Genomic DNA, 24,298 nt, shown 5'->3' with positions numbered 1-24,298 from the left:
AACTCACTTTCACTGCAGGCATTATGAAGCGGGATAATGCTTTTGTCAGGGGGTGAATTATTTGTTTAGCGGGAAAGTACACGGGAAGGGATTAACGCTCTGCGCGGCGCCTCCTCCCTCGCTTTGCCGGGGAGCCCGGTCCATCCCGCCCGCCCCGACGGGACCGGCCGCACCCCGGCGGAGCCCCCCTAGATGCAAGAGCCCTGCCCGTGCCCCCAGGCTGGGACACGCGTGGGGAAAGACGTACGTGGCGGCGGCCGGAGAGGCGGCCTGCAGGGAAGTCTCCTGGGGCTGCCATCAGGGACCTGTTTCTCGGCCCCCTCGATGAGGAGGAGCTCGCTCCCCCTTGTCGTCCTCACCCACGGCAAATAAATTTAAGAAGGGGGGGGGGGGGGGGAAAGAGGGGGAAGCTTTTCAGAGGAGTGAAAGGCCGGATCCCTTCCGGAAAGTGCTTCACTTCTGCTCCTTCAGGCTTCCTTTTTTTTCCCCTTCGCCCGTCTTTTTCCCTTCCTTTTTTTCAGTTTCTTTTTCTTTTTTCCCCCGCTCCTAAACTGACTTCACTGGCAGCTTTTCCCTCCTTGCGCTCACCCCGGAGGAGGAGGAGAAGGAGGAGAGAACCCCCACCACCCCCCCCGCAACAATCCAGCCACTAAACCCACCCAGCAGTGGATGGGGGGAGGCAGGAGGCTCGCAGTGCGGGCTCCTGGCCAGCGGGCGGTGGGAGCCCCCTCGCTCGGCGAGCTGATGGCCGGCGGCGGGGGAGCAGGGCGCTGCCGGCCCCGCGCACCCAGCGCAGCGGCAGCCCCGGCCCCGGCGCCGGTGGGGCGCTGAGCGGGGCCCGCACCCGCGCTCGCTCGTCAGGCAAGGTGCGCTGGAGAGGGGGGATAAAACGGGAGGGAGAGCGGCGGAGAGAGGCAGAGAGAGGCAGGGAGGCTGGTGGGTCTGCCCGGCTGCTTGGCTACCTCACCCCGGCAGCGCGCATCCTGGCAGATGAAGGAGTAACTCACCCGCGACTGGCTTTTTTTTCTTTTTATTCCTTCTTTTTTTTAACGGGTGGGAGGTGTTTCCTATTTTATCCTTTTTTTTTTTCCCCCTTCTTTTTTTTTCCTCCCTCCTCTGTGTGTGTGTGTATACAAATACATCGCCTCCGCTCAGGGAGCTGGATATTTCCAACCCCAAACTATGGCTTTTCAAAAATCGCCTGATGCTTCCAACGCCACGAGGAAAAACCCCAGCCTGCTGGAGATAGGAGCCTTGTGCTTGGACTCGGAGATCATCTTCGGCTTCACCAGCCACCTCCTGCGGAGGAAAGCCAAGGTAAACGGACCTTGCCTCGTCCCCGGGGGGCTGGGAGCCGGGAGGAGGTCAGGGAGGAGGGGGGTGTCCGGTTGCCTTCCCTGCCCCGGGCTGGCTCACGGGGAGGGGATGGCAAAGTTGGCGGTGCAAAGTTAACGGCGTCCGTGCCGGGGCGGGTTTCAGCACCACGAACAGTCCTGGCGGCTCCGCGGAGCGGCGCGGCGGGACCGCGCTGCCCGAGCAGCTTCCCGGGGCGCTCCCCGGGCATCGCGGTGCCTTGGGCAGCTTGGCTTGAAGTGGGGAGCGGGGGCACCGTGTCCCGGTATTTCCAAGAGGGTTTTTTTTTACTTGACAAGGGGGTGGCTCAGCCCAGCAGCACGGCTCAGCCCCACCGCGCGGCCGGGGAGCACACCCCTTTACCCCACCCCGTCTAACCTGAGACTTGGAGCCGAGGGAGGGTTTATGCAGCCGTTATTCGGGCACATGAAATTTCGGAGCAAGTTCCCGGAGACCTGCAGAGAGCCCCGCGCAGGCGAGAGAAGGGAGCCGGGGCGCACCGCCCGGGTGAGCGTGTCTGTGCCAGCCCCGCGTCCCCGACTGCCTCCCCGGGTGAAGGGGACGAGACGGACACACCGCAGCCGTTCGCGCTCCCCCCGCCCCGTCTCTCCACCTCCCCATCCAAACTTTTCTCAGGCTTCAGGCGGACGGTCGGGGTGGCGTGGGGCAGCGGCAACACTGCCCCGAGGGGCTCCGGCTGCGTGCGGGGGCTCTTAGGGTTGTGCCGGGGTGCACATGGCCCCAGCTCACCCCCGGGACATGCACCCATTTGCGGGGAGGGTGTGGGGTGTGTTGAGGGTGGGCTTCAGACACGTGCTTGAGAGCGCGGGGAAAGTTAAGGCGGCCGGGGAAGGTGCCTCTTGGGTGGGGTGGATTTTTTTTCCCATGTATTTTTTTCCCCCCACTCTTTGTGCTCGGCGCTGCTCACATCATCGCGGACCCCACCCCACGGTTCAGCGCCACCGTCACCCACTCGCGTGGTGACGGGGAAGGAGACAAGGAACGACGTTTGGCCGCGCCGGAGTAAACCGCCGCCGCCGTGTCCCGGCGCGGCTCCGCCGCTCCCCCGCGGGATGCCGGCTCCGGCTCCGGCCCCGGCTCCGTCCCGGGTGGGACCGGGGACTCCCGTGTGCGGCCCCGCCGCGGGGCCGGCAGGTGGCGCTCTGGTCACAGGGACGGCGGCGGCCGGGCTGCGCCCCGCGGGGCCGCTCCGCACGGCCCGGCACGTCCCGGATCGGCCCCTGCCCACCGCCGGCCGCCGCGGAGGAAGAAGGACCGGGCAGCCGTGGGGGGAGTAATGACTGACAGTGGCGCATGTTCCTCTCTCTGGGGAGAAAGAGCCCTAAAAAAAAGTGCTAAATATACGAGCCGGAGCGGCAGCCAAGTAGACAATTAGCTGCGAACGTTAATTTCTCCATCTGTCAGGTCAATTTTCGCATGTAGGAACATCCCATCGCGCCCACCGAGCGGCTGGGGAGCCGGCCCGGGGGATGGGAGCTGTGCCCCGCGGCACCGCGCATCTGTCCGCGGAGGGGAAGGGGGGGGGCACGGCGGCGGAGAGGCACCCGCGGGGGGGCGGGCCGGGACCGCGGCACCGCGGGGAACAGCATAAAGGAGGTGGGGGGTAGTCCCTTGCCAGGCCCCCGAGCCCCGTTCGCAGCCAGCCCGCACCCACAGCGCCCGCGGCAGGGTCCGACGCCTGCGCGGCTTCCCTGGCTCTGCGCTTTGCCGCGGGACCGGCACCCCCACCCCGGCCCCTTTTTCCTCACTCCCGAGGACCTTGGGTGTTGTAACGTGAAGGAAGCAACTGCGGGAGTGCCCACGCTTTAGTCACACCGTTTTGGGACTATCCTGTAGGGTCACTATGAAAAGGCATCTCCGCCCGCCCCCCAAACCTGAACCCCATCCCGCCTTGGCCGAGGCTCCCCCGCCCCGCTTACCCCACCCCACCCTACCCGCCCCCGCCCAGTCCCTCCTCCCCTGCCCTCCGAGCACTTTTCCAGCTTTTTTTTCCGATGTGCGCTGGGTTCTTTCCCGTGCTCTGAGTCCTTCCCTGTGCCGGCGTGGGGAGCTCACTCCGCCTCCCTCTCTCAACCCAAACTCCACTCCCTTCTCAACATGGGAGGCAACATCACCTAGCGCGGCAGCCCGGACGGCGGGGAACCGGCGAGATCACTATTGGCACCCCCCGCCCCGCCATGGGCGCCCCGGGCCGGCCGCACCGCTGGGCACCGCGCCGCCCGCACTAGCGGAGCGGGGCGCGGAGCAGGGGCGCATCCCCCGCTATCATGATCGCGGCCGCCGGCAGGAAGGGTTTGGGACCTGAGCCCCGGGCGCCGGGGGTAAGTTGTTACAACACTCCTCCCCGCGTTTGGGGTTCCCTCCACTTTTTTTCTCTCCCCCCCCGCTTTTTTCTGTTCCCTGCGAGGGAGGTAGGAACCGCGTTGCCTCCGCGACCCGCGTACTAAGCTCTGGTCTCTCCGCAGGTGGCGGAGGGGAGCGCGGCGCGGGAGCTCTCCCCGCGAAAGAGGCCGCCGGCAGCCGCCGAGGAGGAGCGCTGCGCCAGCCGCCCGCCGCCCGAGGGAGCGGGGGCCGCCGCGGGGGCCGAGCCGCGGCCGCTAGAGCGGGCGGCGGCCGGGGGCTGGTGCCGGAGCTGCCAGGCCCAGCTGGCCGAGCTGAGGAGGCAGGCGGCGAAGCTGGCCGCCGGCGGCTGCCCGCCCAACGCCCCGCCGGTAAGTGCTCCCACGCCACCCGTACAGCGCCGAGCACACGCGGAAGGCGGCGGGAGTGGGTGGGGGGCGCGGGTTACGGGAGCCTGGCCCCCAGCCCGGGCGGGGTCAGGTGTAATCCCCGCGGATTTGGGAGGAGAGCGTGTCGGCAAAGCCAGAGATTTCCAACCCAGGAGGGTTCTTAAGAAGTTCAAGGATTTCCCGTGCCAGGGCTTACCCAGGAGCCAAACCGTGCGGCGGGACGCTCGCCCTTTACCGTAAACAGTTAAAATAATCATTTTTTTAAAAAGCGAGTTTGGCAGAGGAGCGGGAGAGCAGCCGAGAAGCTGCGCGGTGCCGTCCGGGACGCGCACTCGGCGGAGCGCTCAGCCGCTCCGAGACCCCCAGCGCCAACCGCGCTCCCCACCTGGCTCTGCGGGGGCTGCTCCCGCTGGCCGCGCCCCTCAGCCCCGCTGACACCGTTTCGGGGATGCCGGCCCCGTGCTGCAGCCGGGCTTTGCAGCCCCTTCGTCCTTCTAGGAGAAGCTGCCGGTAGCTGCGGTACAGCTCCTCCTCCCCCTGAGGAGAGCCCGTAAAACGCAGCTGGAAAACACACACTCGTGTTTGTGGCGCTGGAGGAAAGTTGGAGCGGGATGGTTTCGCAGGGCTTTCGCTGTCTGGGTGCTTGAGTGTACCTCCCTGGGTGACGGGCTCGTTCCTGCGCCCCCGTGTCTCTGGGGCAAGCCGGGGCCGTGTCGCTTTCCTCCGGCTTGTGCCTCGCAATGTCCCTTCGTATCTGGCGGTGAATGGAGAAAGCGCCTGAGCGCCGCTGAGGCTCACTATAACGCATGGGCAGCGTTACGTGTGTGTGTTGCAGTTGCCTGTCCGTTTTCTCTTTCCGCGTTTCTTTGCAGTGTGTCAGAGGTCTTTATTGTTGCCTCCTTTCCTTTAGTGAGAGACGAGAAACAAAAGTTTTAAACGGTGATACAGGGTCTTGGTAACAGAGCCCTGCCCAGACACCTGAAGAGATCCCAAGGATCAGCTGACAGGGCAAAACGCAACAGAACCCCCTGCGATTCTGTTCCAGGGCACACAAAACGTGTGTTGGGTTTTTGATAACATTTGGAAGTAACGTATTGTTTTCTAAACAATGCTTATCTGGCTGTTTGCAAGAATGGGGAGAGGGGGGGAGGGTCCGAAGAGGAAGCCAAACCCTACTGACCTTCATTTTAATTCAAAGAGTTCCTGTGTGATCTACAGAATTTCCATTGAATCTAAATATAGTTTTGTTTGGAAGCGCTCTGTGGAGCGGTGTCCGAACGCGGTGTGAGGTTTGTGTTTCCAGGCTGGATCCAAAGCCCTTTGAAATCAACAGCGAGTCTCTCTATTGACTTGCTGGGTTCAGAGCGGGCTCTCACTTCTCTGGAGTAAAAGGTATCTCATCTCATTGAATTCGGGGCTGCCGGACCTTTTGTTTTCTGGATCGCCGTGAATGAAGTTTAATTTCCCTTTGTGAAGTGCATGGGAGAGGCTGCTCCAGCGAGGAGCAGATAAATCCCAGCTCCCGTTGTTTGGGGTGGGCCTCTGCTGTAAAGAATAGTGTCCTATCTGGGAGCGGATCTCTGCCATGGGAAAAATAAAGCCGCCAGTGGAGGAGAGACAGGGGGCTTGGCCAGGTGTTCAGGTGAGGAGACCTGTGAGCAAAGGGCTGTTTGTGTGGTCTCTTTCCTTCAAGTCTCGGGGGACTTCCTTGATAAGCACTCGATGATGGGTAAATTAATCCCCCTTTTCTGCAGGGTTTCAAAGCAGGCCTAGGAACGTAATAAAATAGCAGTCATCATAGTGTCAGAACCTCGACAGGCCTGATCAGAGTAACAGATACCTGGAGTTTACTTATTGAGTAGCGAACAGTTGAGTTAAATGCTTAAAAACTTAAAATACATTTTCTACTGCTTGTGAGACTTGTAGCCTGACTCTGACTCGAACCCCCCCACGCCCTGGTGTGTCAAGCAGCTCCTCAGGAAGGAGGATGCAATAAACAGCCCTACTTACTGCCTCCTGAGTGTGAAGTAGGTTAGCGGGAGATAACAGGCAAGGCTTGGGCTAACTCTGCTGCTGTGAATTGGCCTTGCAGTGGGAATCTGATGCAATATGCTGGCAGGTTGAGCACTGTGTAATGTTTGTGCCAGAAAGGCAGCTTGCCTTTTTCTTTTTTTTTTTCTCCTTTCTTTTGCCTTTCTTGTTTAATTATATAACAAGACATCTGAAAAAGCAGCTCCCTTCTCCAAGAGTTTCATGCCCATACAATAAAAGTCCAAAGAGTTTCTTATAAGCTCTTCTAACACACTGTCAAACCAAGCAACTGCTGGATGAGTAAACACCAGAAGGCTACTGCTTGGAGCATGCTGTTCTCAAAGGATTTACCTCCCTTGCCATAATAATTAAGGGATCTTTCAGCACAGATTCAGAAAGATTTCCACACCTGGTTGAAAACCCTTTGGAAAGGTGGGTGGGTGCCTCGGAGATGAAAGAAGGGCTAGTTTCCTGCTGTTGATATCTTTCCTGATGAAAGAGAGGAGGTGTATTCTCATGCGTGGGGCAGCTGACAAGGGATTGAGTTCACATTAGAATAAAAAGCCAACCTACTGTTTGCAGTCTGCGGGGATAACAAATCTAATTGCTTGAGAGGGCTATGATTCATACAGTTTATGTGTTGCTGTCCTTTCAATTAGACCTATTTAAAATATATAAATAATGTAAAGTTTCGGTGCTCAGATGATGTGCATTGATTACAGAATTCTGTTAGTTGTTTGTGTCTCTTTAAAGTCCTCCAAATCTCTGTGGACAGCTGATAAAAAGATACACCTCTTTGCTTATGGTAAAACTCTTTAACCATTCTCCCAAGTACAAGATTTACTGCACCCTACCCTGTCAGTTCCCTTCTTTTCACTGCTGCTGCCTTTACAGTTCGCTGCCACAGTGAGGCCTGTGTGTGAACCCAAATGTGACTTTCCTCAAGCGAGGATGGAAAAGAGCAAAATTTAACGTGAGGTAATTCCTGATTAGCATTTTGGTATGGCAGTTTCACATCAGCTGGCAGGTCATGTGTTCCACTAGGGGAGGAGGAAAAAGGAAAAAAGGTGCCTTTAGGTGCCTTGGTTTATTGCTAATTAAAAGTTTTGTGTGCCTTGCAGGCTGTGTCCCTTGGGGGGCTGGTAACTGGATGCAGGATGTCCTACCTCCAGGGTTCTGGCTGGAGTGGAGAGCAGGTCACTGTGTCTGGATGTTGTTGCTGTTGGCAGCTGTGGGGCAATCCATGGAAATGAGTCGGTGGTCTCTGTCTCACCCCTGGTTGGCAAATAGCCTTGTCACAAAACCACCACAACAATTACCGCTAATTGGCATCACTGTTGGCAGTTTCACAGGAGAGGCTGAGGACTGAATGGGGATGTAGATTAAATTAGTAACAATAATACTTAGCACCTAGAATCTTCACAGTGCTTCACAAATGCTAATTAATTAATTTGTGTGATGCTCCTGTTTGGTAAACCCAACCGTGCTGCCGCTTCTCAAGAGATCTGTGTGCCTTGGAGAGGAGAGGGGGAGGCAGGAACTGTCCTACACCAGAGATGAGCTCCTGCAGCTGCGTGGCTGGACTCAGCTCTGTGCTCCCTCTGTAGCACAGGCAGTGGCCTTGAGGATACAGAACTATGGCTGTAGCTAATTCCTTATGCACAGAGGAGGAAGGCTCTCCTGGTGTGAGGAACACCCACAGTGGTACAACTGCAGCCAAGGGAGAGTTTTGTACTGGCAGAAATATTTTGGTTACAGAGAAGTAATAATTGTACTAGAATAAAGGAATTATTTTATCAGTACTGAATGGGGGCAGAGACCTGCAGAAGTTCACCTGGGAAGTGACTAGCTTTGAGGACTGGTTTTCTCCCAGCCCAGGGAATCAGAGACTGCATTTCACCTGCCCCTATCCACACTCAGCCCTCTCCAGTCTGAGCAGTGTAGTGTACCTACTGCCGGTGCAGGCGGGTGTTGGGGGCAGAAACATGCATATTGTACAGTAGCTTGAGTTCAGCCAAGTTCTTGCTGCCCTAGTTTTTGAGAGGTTCTTTTCTTCCCTGTTCTCCCCCCTTCCCGCCGTTGCATTGCCTGCACTGCGCACCACTGACCGGCTTCCTGGGAGTCTGAGGGACAAAGGAGTGAGCGTGTGCTTTTTAAGGCTGCTGGGATGGACAACACTTTTCCTCTGATATCTAAAAAAACCATCTGAGTGTTGTCTGTATTCCCAGTTGGCTGGGTAAGAAGCTGTGGTTGGGGTACAGGGAGGCATGTGGTCAGCCCTGGTCTGCAGAGAGTCTGCGTGACCAGGACAGGTCATGCTTTTGGTTGCTAATGAACCATGAATCATTTAAGGGAGCTACACAACTCCAAGCCTGCAGCATCCTTGGCAGGGCTCTGTGTTACACCAGCTAGAGCTGGAGGAAGCCTGCCTTCTCCAGAAAAAGGGGGAGGGTAGTAGTGGCTTTAGACACAGTGTTGGCACTGAGGTGGTGTCTCAGCTGCACAGGTGCCACAGAGTGCTGCTGGATTGAACTCCCACCATGCTTGCTTCTGATCAAAGCAGTGCTCTCTTGGTACACCTGTATGTGCTGCTGATTGCATCACCAAGTTTTGGGAAGGGCATGCTCTTTCCTGTGGGTTTCTTCTGTATGCTAAATAACCCTGTATGTTTCCATGAGCAGCAGAACTTGGGAAGGATGGTTTGTTAGGATGGATGCTTTGCTCACCTCCTTTGCTCTTCCCATCACCTCTGCATTAATCCCAGCCGTTCCCTCCTTGTGCCAGGCGACTCGATAAGAGGCAGCACCTTCTCTGTGTCTGTGGAATTGCACACATACTCTTTGGTTGACAGTAAGCTAGTAGTCCCTGGCCATCTGGCTCCTGTCAAGCAATAACAAGTGGGTCCTGCCCAACTTCTCTCACTGCTGGTTTGTGGAAATTGTAGGAACTTGTTCTGAGCCTTTAACCTCAATTTCAGATCATCTGACGGGTTCAAAAGCTGTTAGGAGAGCTGGCAGCTGGGAGGGTGGGGAGAAGGGCAATGTGGCAATTCTCATGGCTTTGGAAAACCAGGCTTTGAGGACAGGCGTGGGATTGAAGACTGTGGTCTTGATGCATGAAGTGTCAGCTCTGCTTTGTTAATCCCACCTTGGCCATTCTGACAGCACAGTATCAGTAGGGCAAGGAGAGCTTGGGTGATCCCTGGCTGCTGGTACCTGTCTCCTCACTGTATGTTCACTGTTGGGTGTTCCAGGAGCCTCCACTGTCTTTGGGAGTCCTGGTGATGGTTTAGAAAAGCCCTGTGCTGTCTTGCCTAACTGTGGGGCCCTTTGTTACCGAGGGGCTGTTTTTTCTTTTCATGGGAGGCCTTTCTGCAGCAGGGTTGATGGTGGATAAGGGGAATTGAGTGGGAGAACTTTGTCTCTGACGGATTCCTCTCTGGAGGAATTCAGCTATCAGGGCTCTTTGCAAGCACTAAATGCACCTTAAAATGTTCTATATTTAACGTTTAAAAGCATGTAAGTGGAAAAGTAATGTCTTAGTTAATAAATATGAAACTACAGGGTATTTTTTTGAGATGCACATTTAATATTTCATTTTGTGAGAGAGACTCTTGTAGAGACTTGGCTGGGGAGTGCTGCAGGCTATGAGCTCAGATGTGGATTTCAGGTACGTACACAGTCTAATAATAGGGTTAGTGACAACACCGTGTCAAATGTATTGACATGAGCCATTCCCTTGTTCCAGTCAGCGCAGTAGTCTCCGTGCTGTAGGACAGGCTGCGGAAACTAATTGTAATGAGTTTGCTCTAGACATTTAGGATTTTCAAGCATGCCCTTTTAAAATACAGGTGAGTGGGATTATCTTGCAGTTCAGATGCCGGAGGCAAGAGACCTCCTCACTGGGGGATCTGAAGTGGGGGAATGGGGATTGTGCAATTAGCTCAAGGTACGGCGGTCTCCCGGGTAGCTGGGGGTAATTAGTATTGCTCGGGCTCTTTCTCTAGCTAATTCCTTCAGCACCCTGCCCTATTAGGGAGAAGGGAGGAAACACATAAACCATTTCAAAATCCCAGGGGGTGGAAAGGAGCATCTGCTCCTAACATCTGAGGTTACTTTGAACCTGTTGAAATATGTAGTAGCTGCTTTATTGTTTTTGCCAAGAGTTTCCACCTACAGTGATCCCAACCTCTGCCTTGTTAACAGCGAGGTTGTGGGAGGCAGTAGTCATCCTCCGCTCCCCCAGCCCACAGCAGCTGATAGTGGCTGCTGCTCTGAGCCCGGCACCACAGGGTGTAGGTGCAGGGATGGCTGAAACAACCAAGAGGTTTTTCTTTCCGAAGAGCAGGATCACCCCCCATGTACACAGTTGCCATGTGGGTCTCCTGCTGCTTGGGTACCCCACAATAACTGCACCAGGTGGGTCTGGATCCTTTTTCCTACAGCGAGGATGCTGATGTAGAGAAGAGCCCTGCGTTTTCAGCTGGCAGAGGAACGTTTTGTTGTGAGAAGTGAGCGGAGATTTTGCTTCATCCTGGCTGGAGGGGAAAAATCTGTCTGGAAGTGTGTGCATGTCATACAGAGGATTTTCCATAATGATGCCTTTCTCAGAATTGGATTACCTTCAGGAACTAGATCTATTAGGATGTGGCTCACATTGAGTGTGGCAGGCAGCTGTCCATTTGGGAGTATTGTATCCTCATTTTCTTTTATTTACTGGAAATCTATGGAATTTAATTTGTCTGGATTTGTCTCCCTGTTCTTTGACTTCAAACCTGCAGCACCAGAATAACTATTTTGTATTTCCATGTCCAGTATACTGGCAAATGGAAGGCATCTTCAGGAAGGTGGGAGTCGTGTCTCTTGCTGGCTGTGCTTACGATCAGGAACGGGCTGATTTCTTTTACAAGTGTCTACGAATTTTGTATAGTCTTTCAGATGAGTGGCTTGTGGGAGACAACATGGGCTTTAATTTCAGGAGTATGATGCCTCCTGCTACCTTTGTTAATAGGAGGAATTGTGTCCCACTGCAGGGATGAAAGATCTGAATTTAATCCCTAGATCTGCCACTGACTTTGTGAACTCAGGCAAGCTGCTTGATATACATGTGCTTAATTTCTCCTTTGCTCAGCAGAGAGGAAAAGAATCCATCTTTTGTCAATTTCCAGTAAAAAAATATCCTTTTTTTCTTTTTTCTTTTTTGTGGTGGGGACTCTCCCTTGCCTGTATGGCACTGAGCATCGTCACAACTGCTGTTCTTACTAGAGCTGACTGCTCCTGTTATATGCACAGCAAGGGAGACTATACAATAACACAGGGACATGGAAGACAGTGGGCTCTGCAACTTGCAACTGAACTTTCAGGTTGGGTGTCTGGGAGAGGGTTGTGGGGCTGGGGTCCCTGCAAGAGCAGGAACAACCAAACAAAGCCAGGGACTTCAGATAACCTGTGAAGATAGTAACAGATAGTCCTGAAAATCTGCCAGTTCACCAGGAGGGGGGTGGTGAGGCTGTGGAAGGGACGGAAGGTGCTGCAGTGTATGTCCAGGCAAAGGGGACTTGCTTAAGTAGCAGGTATCAGATCAGCTCGAGGAGCAGGGATTAGAGCTGTGCCGATGCTATCTAAAAGGGGTTTGTCTGCATACCGGGCTGTGCCTCCCTGGGATGAAACGGGAAATCTGCCTCTTAGGAAGTGGGGAACTCTTCAGCTACTGATGTTGCTGTTTTATGCCAAAGTGTGTTACTTATTAATTTTTCATTTAAAATGTTTTATTTTTAAATGGAAAAAAAGGGAAATTTTGTAGAAGAACCCAAGAGCAAAGCTTCAAATGAATGTTTTAAGTAAGAGGGAGTGGGGATATGTCACTTTGCAGGACTAAAGTATTCTTCTGTAGGATAAGTTAAAGTGAATGTAAACTTTTGGTATGTAGTTCTTTGGATTGACTTCTTGGCTTTGAAGCTGCACGAGCTTTAAGGAGCAGCTGGCAGATGTTCGTTTTCATGCTGGAGAAAGAATGTTTAACCGGTATAAATATATCCACCTATTTTAGGCAGCATAATGCCATTGTTGCATGTTTGTTTTATCTTAGAGTCTGACTGTTGTATGCATCACCCTAATGTACAGTGAATCAGCGAAATCTCAGCACTTGCTCACAAAAAAAGGCTTATGTGCACACAATTATCCTTCTTTCTTTCTGAGTCAAGCCTTAAAATCAGTCTTTGATCAGTGTTCCTGGAGTTTGGCAGGCTGCTCTCAGTTTCATCTGGGGCTGGGCCGCCATTACCATACATCAATACCTGTGCAGAATTGATTGGAACGCCGGATGGCTGTGGGAAAATGATCAATTTTCATTTAGCTCTTAGCAAACCTTCCTCTGACATAGCTGAGGGATTTTACACCGTTCAGTGAATGGATGGGAAGCCTTCTGTACAAAAGTGAAACGTGATACTTCTGGCTAGGGTGGGCATTGACTGCCTTTCAGCATCAGCTGTGAAAGTGAAGCATTAGTCCTAGTTCTCTCAGCATTCAAAAGATTATGTTTGAATGTGTTTCCTGTTTTACCACAACATACAGTTCCTTACAGTGTGGATTGTGTCCCTGTCAGTGTGTATGTATCGGTCTGTGCTGATTACACTGTAAATGGGCAGCGGCTGGCTTTGTGCTTAAGTCATTTGGGAAGTCAGATGTACACAGTTTGCATTGTACTTTTATTTTTTTTTAAATTACTGCCTCATGTTATTCTCAGTGCATTGTGTGCTGTAGCATGTATTTATTCCTTTTGGCATTGTTGCTGTTCTCCTAGACTTCACAGTATGGCAGTACAACTTTGCCTGTATCTTTATCAAGTAAAGCTTCTTTTGGAGGGGCTGCTGCTGCTTTTGCATTTTATGTAGCTCCTGAGCAGTTCAGAGGTGGTGGCTGTACCCAGGGCACATCATGCATCCCTCAGCAGAGCAGTACAGGTTTGAAGGATGTGGGCCTGCTGGGGAGGTTGGGGTCAGTGGCCCTGTGCTGGATCAGTGACACCCATCTGATACCCCTCCCAAAGCAGGGCTGTTGTCATGTCCAGACTGCAGCGTGTCTCCAGAAACTGCCAGGGATGTGGCAGTTTCAGTGGCTGTCAGAAATTTCATGCAAGAGGCTTGTATGGTCAAGAAACCTGGCCACTGTTGTTTCACTTGCTTTAGTGCTTTGGCCTCGTCTGTAGAGGTTCTCTGTAGTGCTTAGTGTAGAGTGGTGAAAGCATTGAGCTCTTTCCTTGGTGGTAGTTGAATCCTCCCCGAATGCCTCTGGACAAAGCATGACATTGCTGGTGACAGACCATCTCCTAAACACCAAATTGTCTAGTGTGGAATGTAAAAGCAGCAGCTTGTATCTGCTGCCCAGCTGCAGCCAGGCTCTAGTGACAAATGGTACAGTTACCAGGAGGGTTAAGAGCCCAAGAGCCAAACCTTATGTGCTCTCTGCTTTGTCTGTGGAGTGCTAGGTAGAGGCTGGTGTGAAACTGGCTCTGTAAGCCAAGACCTCTTCCAGGCCTAGGCAACCAGTCACCAGCCCAGACTGGGAGCATCCTGCATGGCCTATTTGCATTTGAACAGCATTTCCTTTCATCAATAAATAGCAACAGTCGGAGAGATCTGGCCTTGGTTCAGCAGGTGGAGCTTGACTAATGGTGCCAGAGCACCTGATGTCCAAATGATGGAAGGAAGGATAGAGAAGCAGTTGAGTGAGCTAACTCCTGGCAGCCGGGGCAAGGTAGTTTTTCCTTCCCATGTGGTGAGTATACTTAGGACGAGTGTAAAGAACATGCCAACCTCTGCTGATGTTGGACTGTGCGTTGCGTTGAAAGAGCAGCAGAGTTTTGTTAGTGTTCTGGCTTGGATTTAGTAAAAGTGATTGAGCTTTTGAAGAAGGGGTGTTTTTCTGACTTGACTGTTACCTGAGAAATGTTAGCCCTGTTGTGATAGCGCACCGGTTTTGTGTTGAACACGTATGTGTGAGTGTGTGTGTTATGTAAACCTGGCGGTTCCACTTGTGAGAATGTGTCCTCAGGGACAGAGAGGAGACAGGAGTTCAGCCTTTGATGAACATGTCATATAATCCCCATGTCTGTGCCCTAATGCTGGGTACGTTGTGAGGAAGAGAGGTGTTCCCATACTGCTGCCTGGCCCTGGGCCATCTGGTCCCAAGGAAACAGTCATTAGTGAGGAGAAACAAATTTGCTCTACAAAATTTGGACTTTGAAGGCTGGAGGCAAAGCACGGGTGTCTTTGCCACTGTATTTTCTGGGCAACACAGGTGCCCCTTTTCTGGTAGATGGGCAGAAGATGGAAGGGCAGGTTTGTCCCATATAACACTTTAAAAAGTGTCTTAGCATTTATATGAACTACAGGTGCTGCAGAGCTTTGTAACCTATCTTGAAAACTATGCTGTGGATGAAACACAGGCCAGGATTTGGCCTGTAACTATTTTGCCTGTAGCTTGTAATTAAGTATAAAGTTAAACCCAGAATCTCCAGTTGAAATGTTCAGGTGTTAGTGTAGCTGTGTAACTGTGAGTGCAGAAGTGAGTGATTTTGCTGTCTTTCTCTGAAGATTTCGCTGCAAAGAAAGGCAAGTACATTTGACATTCCTCCAACAAGCTTGCACAAGGGTAATTTTGTGTGGATGATTGAGTGGTGTGGAAACACTATAAGATATTGTCCTTTTGTGGATTTTGTAAAGAGGAGATACAGTTGAAGTAATTTATAATATGCAGAGTCTTGGCAGTCTGTGGAGAGAGCTGCTTTCAGCAATTACCTGTAAGGATAAAGTAAAAAGCATTTATTATTGATATTCACATTCCCCATATTAAGAAATATTTCTTCACATATTGTTAATTTTTTATTTGTAGGCTCCAAAGGCATATAGAGTAAGACAAATGTGGTCGAGGAAGAAAAATATGAGAGTTAATGTATTAAGTTTACATATTTTTCTTTTGATGGATTTATGGTTTTTAATTACATCTTCATGTCTTGCGTTGGGATCCCTGGGGGCCTTTTCGGAATTTCATGCTTCTACTCTTATAAATATGAGATGCTTTAACCTGTCACCTTGTGCAGTCTTACTGCTGCTTGACAGACCTCTGGTGAAGTTACTTCTTACGGGAGTTCAAAATCTGAGAGCTCTGTGAGGAGTTAAATGATTAGAAAAATATTTGTGTGATTTAGAGAGTTTCTCAGCCTGCTGTGTTCTGCCTGTGAAACATGGGTTGTGAGTGGGTTTCTCTGGTGTTTGCATGGAAGGGTGGACCAGTGGAAGTAGTTGAGTCTTTGGTAATAACCCTTTGGGGAGCCATGATTTGGTTTAGGGAAGAGCATTTTCAGCAATACATTGTCCTGAATCTGGCTGTACATCTCTTTACTCCTGTCTTCAGTTAGATACAGCGTTGGATTTTCATTTCATAACTGTTTGCATTGGGGTTGTATTGACAGTGGAATTGAAATCCTGTGCTAACAGGTGGAAAATGAAGCCTGTTGGCGCTGTGTAGCTTCAGTTGATTTACACTGGTGAAACAGAAGAGGAAGCCAGACTGCAGAACTGGGTCAATGTCTGTATTCCAAATCTGTCTCTCTGTGTAGGTATCATTACCTCTGTCTGCTTTTTTTTCCCCCAGCACATCCTCTTCATTTTTCTGTTCAGTGGGATCATAATTGCCTGTATGTGGGGGGAAAAATAGTACAAGGATCTGCTTGGTATAACTGGGATGTAGTTTATCCAAGAGGCAAATAACCCAGGCTGATAATACACAAAATTTCCAAAGCAAATTTCCCTTGGGAGTGACACAGAACGTGAATATTCAGCCACAACTTGAGCTCCTTTTCTCAGATTTGTGCTGTGTATCCTGTTGTTATTCTGGTCATGGCTGCTCCTGAGCACATGCAGCTCAAGAGCAAAATAGCTGTGATTGGAGCTGAATTTAGTTGGGTTTCAGCTTCTTATTGCCCAGTCTTTTGATGACATGAAAGATGTTATACGCAGGGCTGGCTTTTCTGACCCACCCTGAGTTCTTCACCGAGCTTTTTACTGCTGTGGGAGGCCTTGACTCCTGTAGGATTGGGCGCAATGAAAAGCAGGGAGTAGACAGTTAAGAATTGTGATGCAAAATAAACACTTGACCCTGGGATGTGAACACAACAAGTGAGAACACAAAGGCATTGTACTCTGAGATGATGCATTGGAAGATCTCTACTCTTATGTGTTTTCTTTTTGTAGTTCCCATTTTAATCCCTCTTGCAGGTTCAATCTGATTTTTCTTTCCTCTTGCCACTGGAGCAACATCCTGCAAGTTGGAGCACAGGAAGTTCCGCACCAACATGTGGAAGAACTTTTTCACAGTGAGGGTGACAGAGCCCTGGGACAGGCTGCCCAGGGAGGTGGTGGAGTCTCCATCTCTGGAGATATTCCAGGCCCATCTGGACATCTATCTGAGTGATATGTCCTAGGGAGCTGCTTAGGCAGGGGGGTTGGACCAGATGATCTTTCGAGGTCCCTTCAACCCCTATGATTCTATGATCCCTTTTGTGCAGTGCTGGGCATCTCCTCTTTCCTAGAGCCTGTATTTCTGCTTTCTTTGGAAGCAGTAAAAAGTCTGGTACAGAATGTTGTCTTACTGAGCATAATAGTATAGAAGCAATTCACCCGCATGTAAAGGATTGAGCCAAAAAATGTCTCTGACTTTTGAACAAGAAAAAAATGTAAACCCTGTGTGAGAAATCTGCCTCTGTTGGTACCTAGACGGGATTCCTTAAATCTCTGCAAGAGCAAAGAGTGTTAAAGTAATCCTCGTTTTACAGAGGAGTTGGTTAACCCGGAGTTTTGTAGCTCAGCTGAGTACAATACAGGAGTGACATCAGTGAGAGATTAGAAGCAGCTTTGTTATCTTCAAAGGCTGTTTACTTAATGGTTGGGGAATTGCTGTGTTTGTAGGTAGAGGTAGGAAATGTCCTCAGGCATGCAGGAGCGGATAGCATTAAGTAGGGGAGTAATGTTTCTCTTCAAGCATCCTTACATTGCATGAGTGCTTCTCCCAGCCTGCTGGCTGCCTCTCCTTTTGTGTACACCACAGTACCGAGGTCTTTAAGAGACTGCCAAGCTAATTTTGGATGCGAAGCACTGAACCCAAGCGTATCCTTCTAGCGTTTGGGTTATTTCTTCAATGTCCTACCGGCTTTGGCCCTGTATAGGGTAATTATATGAACATTGTGTAGCCTCTGGCTTGTTTTTTCATTGTTTGCCTGTAATTTTCTTCCAAATTCCTGTTAATTTTCAGGGGAGATGTGTTTATTAGGTAGCTACTGAAAGCATACTCTGATTTAGCATATCTGTCTGTGGACTGGTGGGGGGAGAAGGGACCACGGTGTGCTGCTTTTCAGTGCTGGGCTACTGGCCTTGTGGTGTGATGGGTATGGGGTGCGTGTCACCATTTGGCATTGGCTCAGCTGGGAAGCACGTTTTGTCAGAGGAGTGGGTCCTTCTGATAAATATCCTTATCCAAAAGGTTTAACAACCTGAGGAATCAACTTCTATGAATCCTGGGGCGGTGTCACTTGTATTATTTTTACATATATAAATCTATAATTTTTATTTTTTTTAAATACTGGTTAGAGGCATTAAAAAAAATCTGAGCTGAGCAGTGTTACCCACCCTTGGTTATTTCAGCTATTGTTTGTAATCACAATGAAGAAAGCACGTAGCTGGTTTAGGGTTCTGGAGGATTCTTGTGCAGAACTTGGATCTTTTCTGCAGAGTTCCTTTTGACAGCAAGTGATATTACTTCTGATCTCCAGTAAAAAGAACAATTTGATTTGTAGGTTGCTGTGCAAAATCTGCTATAACCTTAATTTGGAGCCCACCAGGATATGTGTCCTGCACCTAAATGTTTTGCCCTTCATTCTTCTCCTGAAAAGATTCCTGTGAAAGTGGTCTTTCAAGTCAATTTGTGCCTCATTGGCATTTTTTTAAAGACAAAGCAGAGATGCAGTGTTCCAAGTAGATATATTTTTGTTCCCAGCTGTTTTGAATGCTCATTTGATGTGAAGTCTTTGTTCAATCCCGTCCTATGTCATTAATTACTCTGGTGTAAGTAGGTATGCAGAGCTGGAGGAAATCCTGTTTTATACGTTCCTATTCTAGGAGAGCCTCAGAAAGACTAACAACAATGCTGCTTGATGAGGTAATGGGTAAACATAGTAAGAAATGAGAACGTGCTTACTCCTTACTGAAGCAGAAAAATAGCTTATGAAGCATAATGTTGTGTTTGATACATGTAGATAATCTGACCTCCTTCAGTCTGTGGATTAAGGCATTAGCTGGGGCAGACGAAATGGCTTCTCCTAAAGAACCTGTCCCTCTGGTTGTAAAGGAGTTGTCAGCAAATGCTGGTGAGAATTAAGAAGTAGGAGCACAGTCATAACCCAGCAAAGTCACTTGAAAGGCTTTGCCATGACTTCAGCGGTCAGTTAATTCCCACTTGAGGTGGAGGGTTGCATTGTGCAACTCGGCACCATCGTAAGTCCAGCATGAGCACTGGTTCCAGTCAAGGGGGTGGTTGGTGCACAGCAAAGCTCTGGTGAAACCTTGAGTTTGTACCTGTCTGCTTTCTGGCCCTTTCAAGATGCTGTGGGAAAGAGAAAACGGGGGCATCACCCAGCTTTATCCTTCCCTTTGCTGAATGAGTGAACTGTAGTAGGAGAGAAGTATTTGTTTCATGAAGAACCAGTGTTCTTGTAGGCTAAATTTCTTCATCAAGTTCTTGAGGAAGTCAAGGCTCAACAGCTTTTCAGTGCTTCATGGAGGCTTATAAGAAACATGAGGACAAAACCTTTCAGCAGGGCCTGTTGTGATAGGACAGGAGCTAATTGGTTTAAACTAATAGAGCGTAGATATAGATTAGATGTAAGGAAGAATTTTACAATGATGATGGTGAAACACTGGAAGAGTGCCCAGAGAGTTGGTAGATACCCCATCCCTGGAAATAATGAAGGACAGGTTGGATAGGGCTCTGAGCAAGCTGATCTAGTTGAAGATGTCCAAGGTCATTAAATGGTAGTTGGACCAGATGCCCTTTTAAGTTTCCTTCCGACCCAAAATATTCTGTGATCTTGGTAAGGGGGTAGACATCAGGTAGAATGTGCTTTGCTACAGGGTTCCCTAGGGACCTAGGGGAACTCAGTTAGCATTACATTTTTAGATATACTTGCCCCATCTAGCATATGCATTTACAGATTAGTAATATATACCAGCAGAGCGTTGCTGTTGGTGTTCCTTATACATGCACTGTTTTTTATGTGCATTAATCTCATGTGCATACTCCAGATATATACCTGATTTTCTCTCAGTGATTTTTTTACTGTGAAAAAGCAGTGATCCCTTTCCTTTCAGTAATTGGGCAGAGTCATACTTGTGACATATTGTAAGACCACTTAGAAGATAAACTGATTTAAGGGCTTGTTAACTTGCATTGTTTTGCTTTGACTCCTTAAATTCCAGCCACTCTAAACAGTTCCTTGAATTTCCCCCTTTCCTTGGGGGGAAGTGTCAACCAATGAGATGGCAGCTGGCGTGCTGAAAGCATCATTCCCATAAGAATTTGGTGTGTGATGTGTTTAGCTGGGGAGTAAGCAAAGTGATGGTTGCCCTTTTGTTTTTTTAGCTTTTCCCCTAGTTGTTGTTGTCTTGCCCTGTTGGTTTAATGGTGAAATAACATGGCAATGTGTTTAGCTGTGCAGTGCCTTTCAGGTAGTGAGATTACATCCCATGTGCATAATTGGCTGGCACTTGGTTGACCTAACCTGACGGGTCTATACATAGTCCTAATTCCTGCCTGCCAAAACAGCATCTGATGTAGACAGCTGCTGGGAGCGTGACCCCTTTTGGTACGTGGGATCATGCGTAGGCATGTGCCTTCCTACCTGTTTGGTAGGTGTAGCTACCTGCCATGATTTCTGCTCTCCTCCTGTGCTTTTGTAGAGGACAGCCCCCCCGAAGACCTTGACCTAAGTGGAGGGAGCTGGACTGCTTGTGCTTATCTCTTGTAGAGGAGCAGATCGTGGCTCCCTTAAGCAAATGGTGCTACTTGGTGGAGTGTTCAGGGTAAGGGAGTGAAGGGGTGAATATGCATTGGGCATCACAAGCTTGTAACTGCCTGGTGGAAAGCGCAAAGGGAAGGTCGTGTGAAGCATCTCCATCTTCCATACTCCAATAACTGTGTTATTTGCTGAAAGTGCAGGGAAACTATCCATTAATAGCTGCTTTCCAGAAACACTTGAGAACAGAGTCTAATGAGTATGTATCACCTCTAGTCTATCTTGCTTGTTTCAGGTTATGTTGTGATGGCAGGCCTGATCGTTATCTCATATTAATTTTCTAGAGCATGATGTATGTGGATACACCTACTGCGCTCAGAGATTTCACTCCAAGATTAGAGACATGTTTAGGAAATTAGTAATGAGAGAGAAACGCGTAATTAAAAATGATATCAGTTTGTAAGCTCATCCATCTTCAGCCAGCTTGCTGGGAGAGAAAGGAGCCTTACACAATGCTTAGTGGTGGGAAAACATATTTGGCTTTCTACATTTTAAACGTTTAAGGAAGGAACTATTTAAATGACAGACTTACAATAGCAATTTGGGCATTTACTTGAGAACATTGGATCACATTGTAGCTACATTATGCTGAGGTCACTCAGACCATATAAAGTTAAGGCAGATCTCATTATATTTGTGTTGTGTGGTGGTTTTTTTTTTTTTTAAATGATGCCTTCAGACTTTTTTTACTTATTTGGACCTTATATAAAAGTAATTGGATCCTTGTACTGAAAATAGCATTCATATTTTGAGGTAGCCAGATTTACATATGCTGAGTACTGGCTGTAATGTTATAAGGTTGCCCACTGAGCAGTTTATTTGTTTCCTGAGATTTGCAATTTTATGTGAAATGTCTTAAATTTAGTCTGCAACAGAATTTTAGCTCTTCATCCCCAATGACCATTATAAAATTGCCATATGCCTAGAAATGTGCTCAGCACAACTTTGATTGTTCAGACTGTGAATTTCCTCTCATTTTATGATGGGATCCTTAGTTCAGAATAAAATTAGTCTTTAGCAATAGGAGAAACACCATTTGGCTGTACATGGCTCATTGTAAAACATGGTCAATTTTAGGCATTTCAAACAGTACACGTGCTTTATTTGAGTTTTTATGCCATTTTTCATGAACAGTTAACAGTACCTTGTTGTCATTTTTGTCATGATATGTCCATAAACTCAATTATTTTTCTCTTTGGTCCAACTTACAAACACATAGAAAACCTAAGCAGATGTCAGAGCAATAACCAGGTGTACATTGTAGTACTTTGCAAAGTTTTAATTGCTGCAGGGATGTTTCCTAGTTAATGGATCTGTTTATTAAGTGTTTCTATCTGTTGTGTCTTGTTCAGGAGCGTACCTTACATATGGTATTTTAAGGCTGAGTCTGGCTATTTAATCTAGTGACAGTCTGAGAGTAACTTTGCAGAGGGATGTACTTTTCCAGTTACGATATTCATAGTGCAGTTAGCAAAGCTGCTGAATTGTTTTTTGTGTCAAGTACTGTGTAATTTGTGATTTTTTTTTTTTCAACTTGTTAAATAATTTAGAGTTGTTTTACATGGGGGCCTAGACCCAGCTGGGCCTATGAATGTGACCAGCGTGTAAATATTTACCCTTATTGCCTCTCTAAGCATTTTGGGGTAAGGCTGACCACAGGTCAGGAAAAATGGTTGGTGAGCTGGAGCACCTCTCCAGTGAAGAAAGGCCAAGACAGCTGGAGTTGTTTGGCCTGCAAGAGAGAAGGCTCCAAGGAGATCTTATTATAGCCTTTTGATACTTAAAAGGGGCTTAGAAGAAAGCTGGAGAGAGGCTTTTTACCAAGGTTTGTAGTGTAGGACACAAGGGTAATATCTTTAAAGGTAGATTGGATATAAAGAAGTTCTTCAGTGTGAGGGTGGTGAGACCCTGGAACAGGTTACCCAGGGAAGTTGTGGATGCTTGTCCCTGGAAGCATTCAAGATCAGGTTGGACGGGGCTTTGAACAACTGGTCTAGTTGGAGATGTACCTGACCATTGCATGGAGGTTGAAACTTGAAGGTCCCTTCATCCCAAACCATTCTGTGATCTTTGGGTGGCTTATGGTGGTGGCTGTTGAGTGTGAGCGATGATGGGTGTTGCCAATTGGAAGGAGGGACAGTTGTTAAGAAGGTTATGGGCAAAATGACTCTCCATAGACCAGCAGTTCTCGGTGCTTGGAGCAGGAAGCTGTTAAGTTGGTGGCCAAGGGACCCTTGGTGTCTGGAGCCTTCTGCTGACCTGGAGATCAGTAGCTATGATGGAGAGTGTGAGTAGCTCCCTGGTGTTCCCTGTTCATGGAAAACCATCTTTCCTGGAGAGGTGTGAGGGGAGGCTGAGCCTCTCTTGGCAGACAGTGTGTGTGGGGTCTGCACTCTGAGTGTGGAATGGGGAGATGCGAGCGTGTGAGAATGTCTGAAATGGCCCTGTTCTTACTGCCCAGGAGAAACTGCATGCAGGGAAAGGAGACCCTTAGTTCACATCCCTGTGCAGTGCTGCAGATTTGTACCCAGACCAGGCCACAGAGACTTCTATGAGCAATATTATTTATTGATGGAACAATGAGAGAGAGAATCTTTTCCCGGGAATTAAATAATTGCTTCCTCAATGAAAGGACCCAACATCTGGGTCTTGTGTTTCATGTATTTTGTCATGTAGATGTAACTGTTTGCTTTGTTCCTGGCAGTCACATCAACTTATTAATGTATGAAGCTGTTTCCAGGTCAGTGGCAAGCTGCACATAAATCTTTATTACATGTACTTGATTGTCTTTAACTCTTTATAAGATATAATTAGTGTCCAGTAATCATATTGTGGTGCTGTCGCTGTGATTACACTAGTAGTTAGTGTGCAGCGCAATTCTGGTTTTATAGACTGGAGCTAATGTTAGCTTGATTAAAATAAAGGATAAACATCAGCCTGTGTTGTGGGCCAGTTAATTTTCTCACCTTTCTGCTGCCCAGTTTCATTGCCTCCTGCAGTGCTGATATGTGACTGCCCAGCACCGAGTGGCTCCTGATTAAAAAGCTGTGATTTTTAATATGTGGTGCTTCAGGCTGAAGTGGAGCCACTTTCAGTAATGGTGTCTGTGATGGGAGGGAAGAAGTGGATTGCAGCAGGGTCTTCAAGGACAGTGACTTGGCGGAGCACTAGTGCCTAGAAATGTTTTGATCCTATTGTAGCGAATAGCTGCTAGTTCCTGTTGTTGTTTCTGTTTTGATTGAGTGCCCAGCTGGTGTATGGTGGAGATAGGATGTTAGGGCAGGGAAAGGAAGTAACTGTCAAAAGTGCATCTCCCTTAGGAAAGCAAGAATGTGGAGGCACTGTAGAATAGTGGTTTAAATAACACTAATTTTTCCTTGGTTTTTGTAGTGCACTGACCGTGTGCAATTTTCCACATGTTGGGTAATGGAAAGTTGGCCCCAGAGGAAATCACTTTGTAAGTCAAGTTTGGGATTATAAAATCAATCACTGTTGGGTCACTAATTGGTGTGGAAGATAGGAATTTCCTATACAGTATGATAAGTTCATTGGCTTTCTGGCAGTGTGTGCACAGTGAGCTGTTTAGCCAACGATATTCTTTCCCGGTTCTGTTGTTAACTCAGGAAAAGCATCAGGTCATTTATAGCTACACCCAAATTGCTGGTTTGTTTCTGAGTACTAAGGGGAGGGTGGGGGAAGTTTGATGTCATGTAGAATCTACATGTGTTTTATGAAGTTTGTTTTCATCTCTTTGTGGCATAATAGTGAAGCTTGGCAGGCACATGGGAATCGTGAAGATTGATTGCTCTTGGTGTTAAGCATCTCACATCTCCGAGTTTATATCAACACAAGCCTTCTTCCAGCAGCAGCATCTGGCTCATTGGCAAGATCTGTGGACAGTTGTTCTGATCGCTCTGGAGATGCCTCTGGCTGTCATGTGGCTGCTGCCTTGGCTGTGCTGCCTTGTTATTCTAGCTGGTCCCATTTTCATTTATTTATTTTTTGGCTTACCTTACTCCTGAGATTGTGGTCTTGAATAA

General features: G+C 48.8%; 1 protein-coding gene across 1 annotated transcript in view; it reads left to right on the top strand.

Moving 5' to 3' along the window:
- Nucleotides 1–933: 933 nt before the first annotated feature.
- KIF26A (kinesin family member 26A) overlaps nt 934–24,298 on the top strand; it is a gene marked incomplete at its 3' end in the record, with an annotated part of 98,297 nt that continues 74,932 nt past the window's right edge. Inside the window, exons 1-2 of the mRNA XM_084270375.1 lie at nt 934–1,317; nt 3,840–4,085. Of these exons, the coding sequence (XP_084126501.1) occupies nt 1,183–1,317; nt 3,840–4,085 (381 nt within the window). The 5' untranslated portion in view covers nt 934–1,182. The remainder of the gene's footprint in view (nt 1,318–3,839; nt 4,086–24,298) is intronic.

This window comes from Gallinula chloropus (assembly GCF_964237585.1).
Source record: "Gallinula chloropus genome assembly, chromosome: 14".
NCBI lineage: Eukaryota > Metazoa > Chordata > Aves > Gruiformes > Rallidae > Gallinula > Gallinula chloropus.
This window is presented reverse-complemented; position numbering and strand designations above follow the sequence as displayed.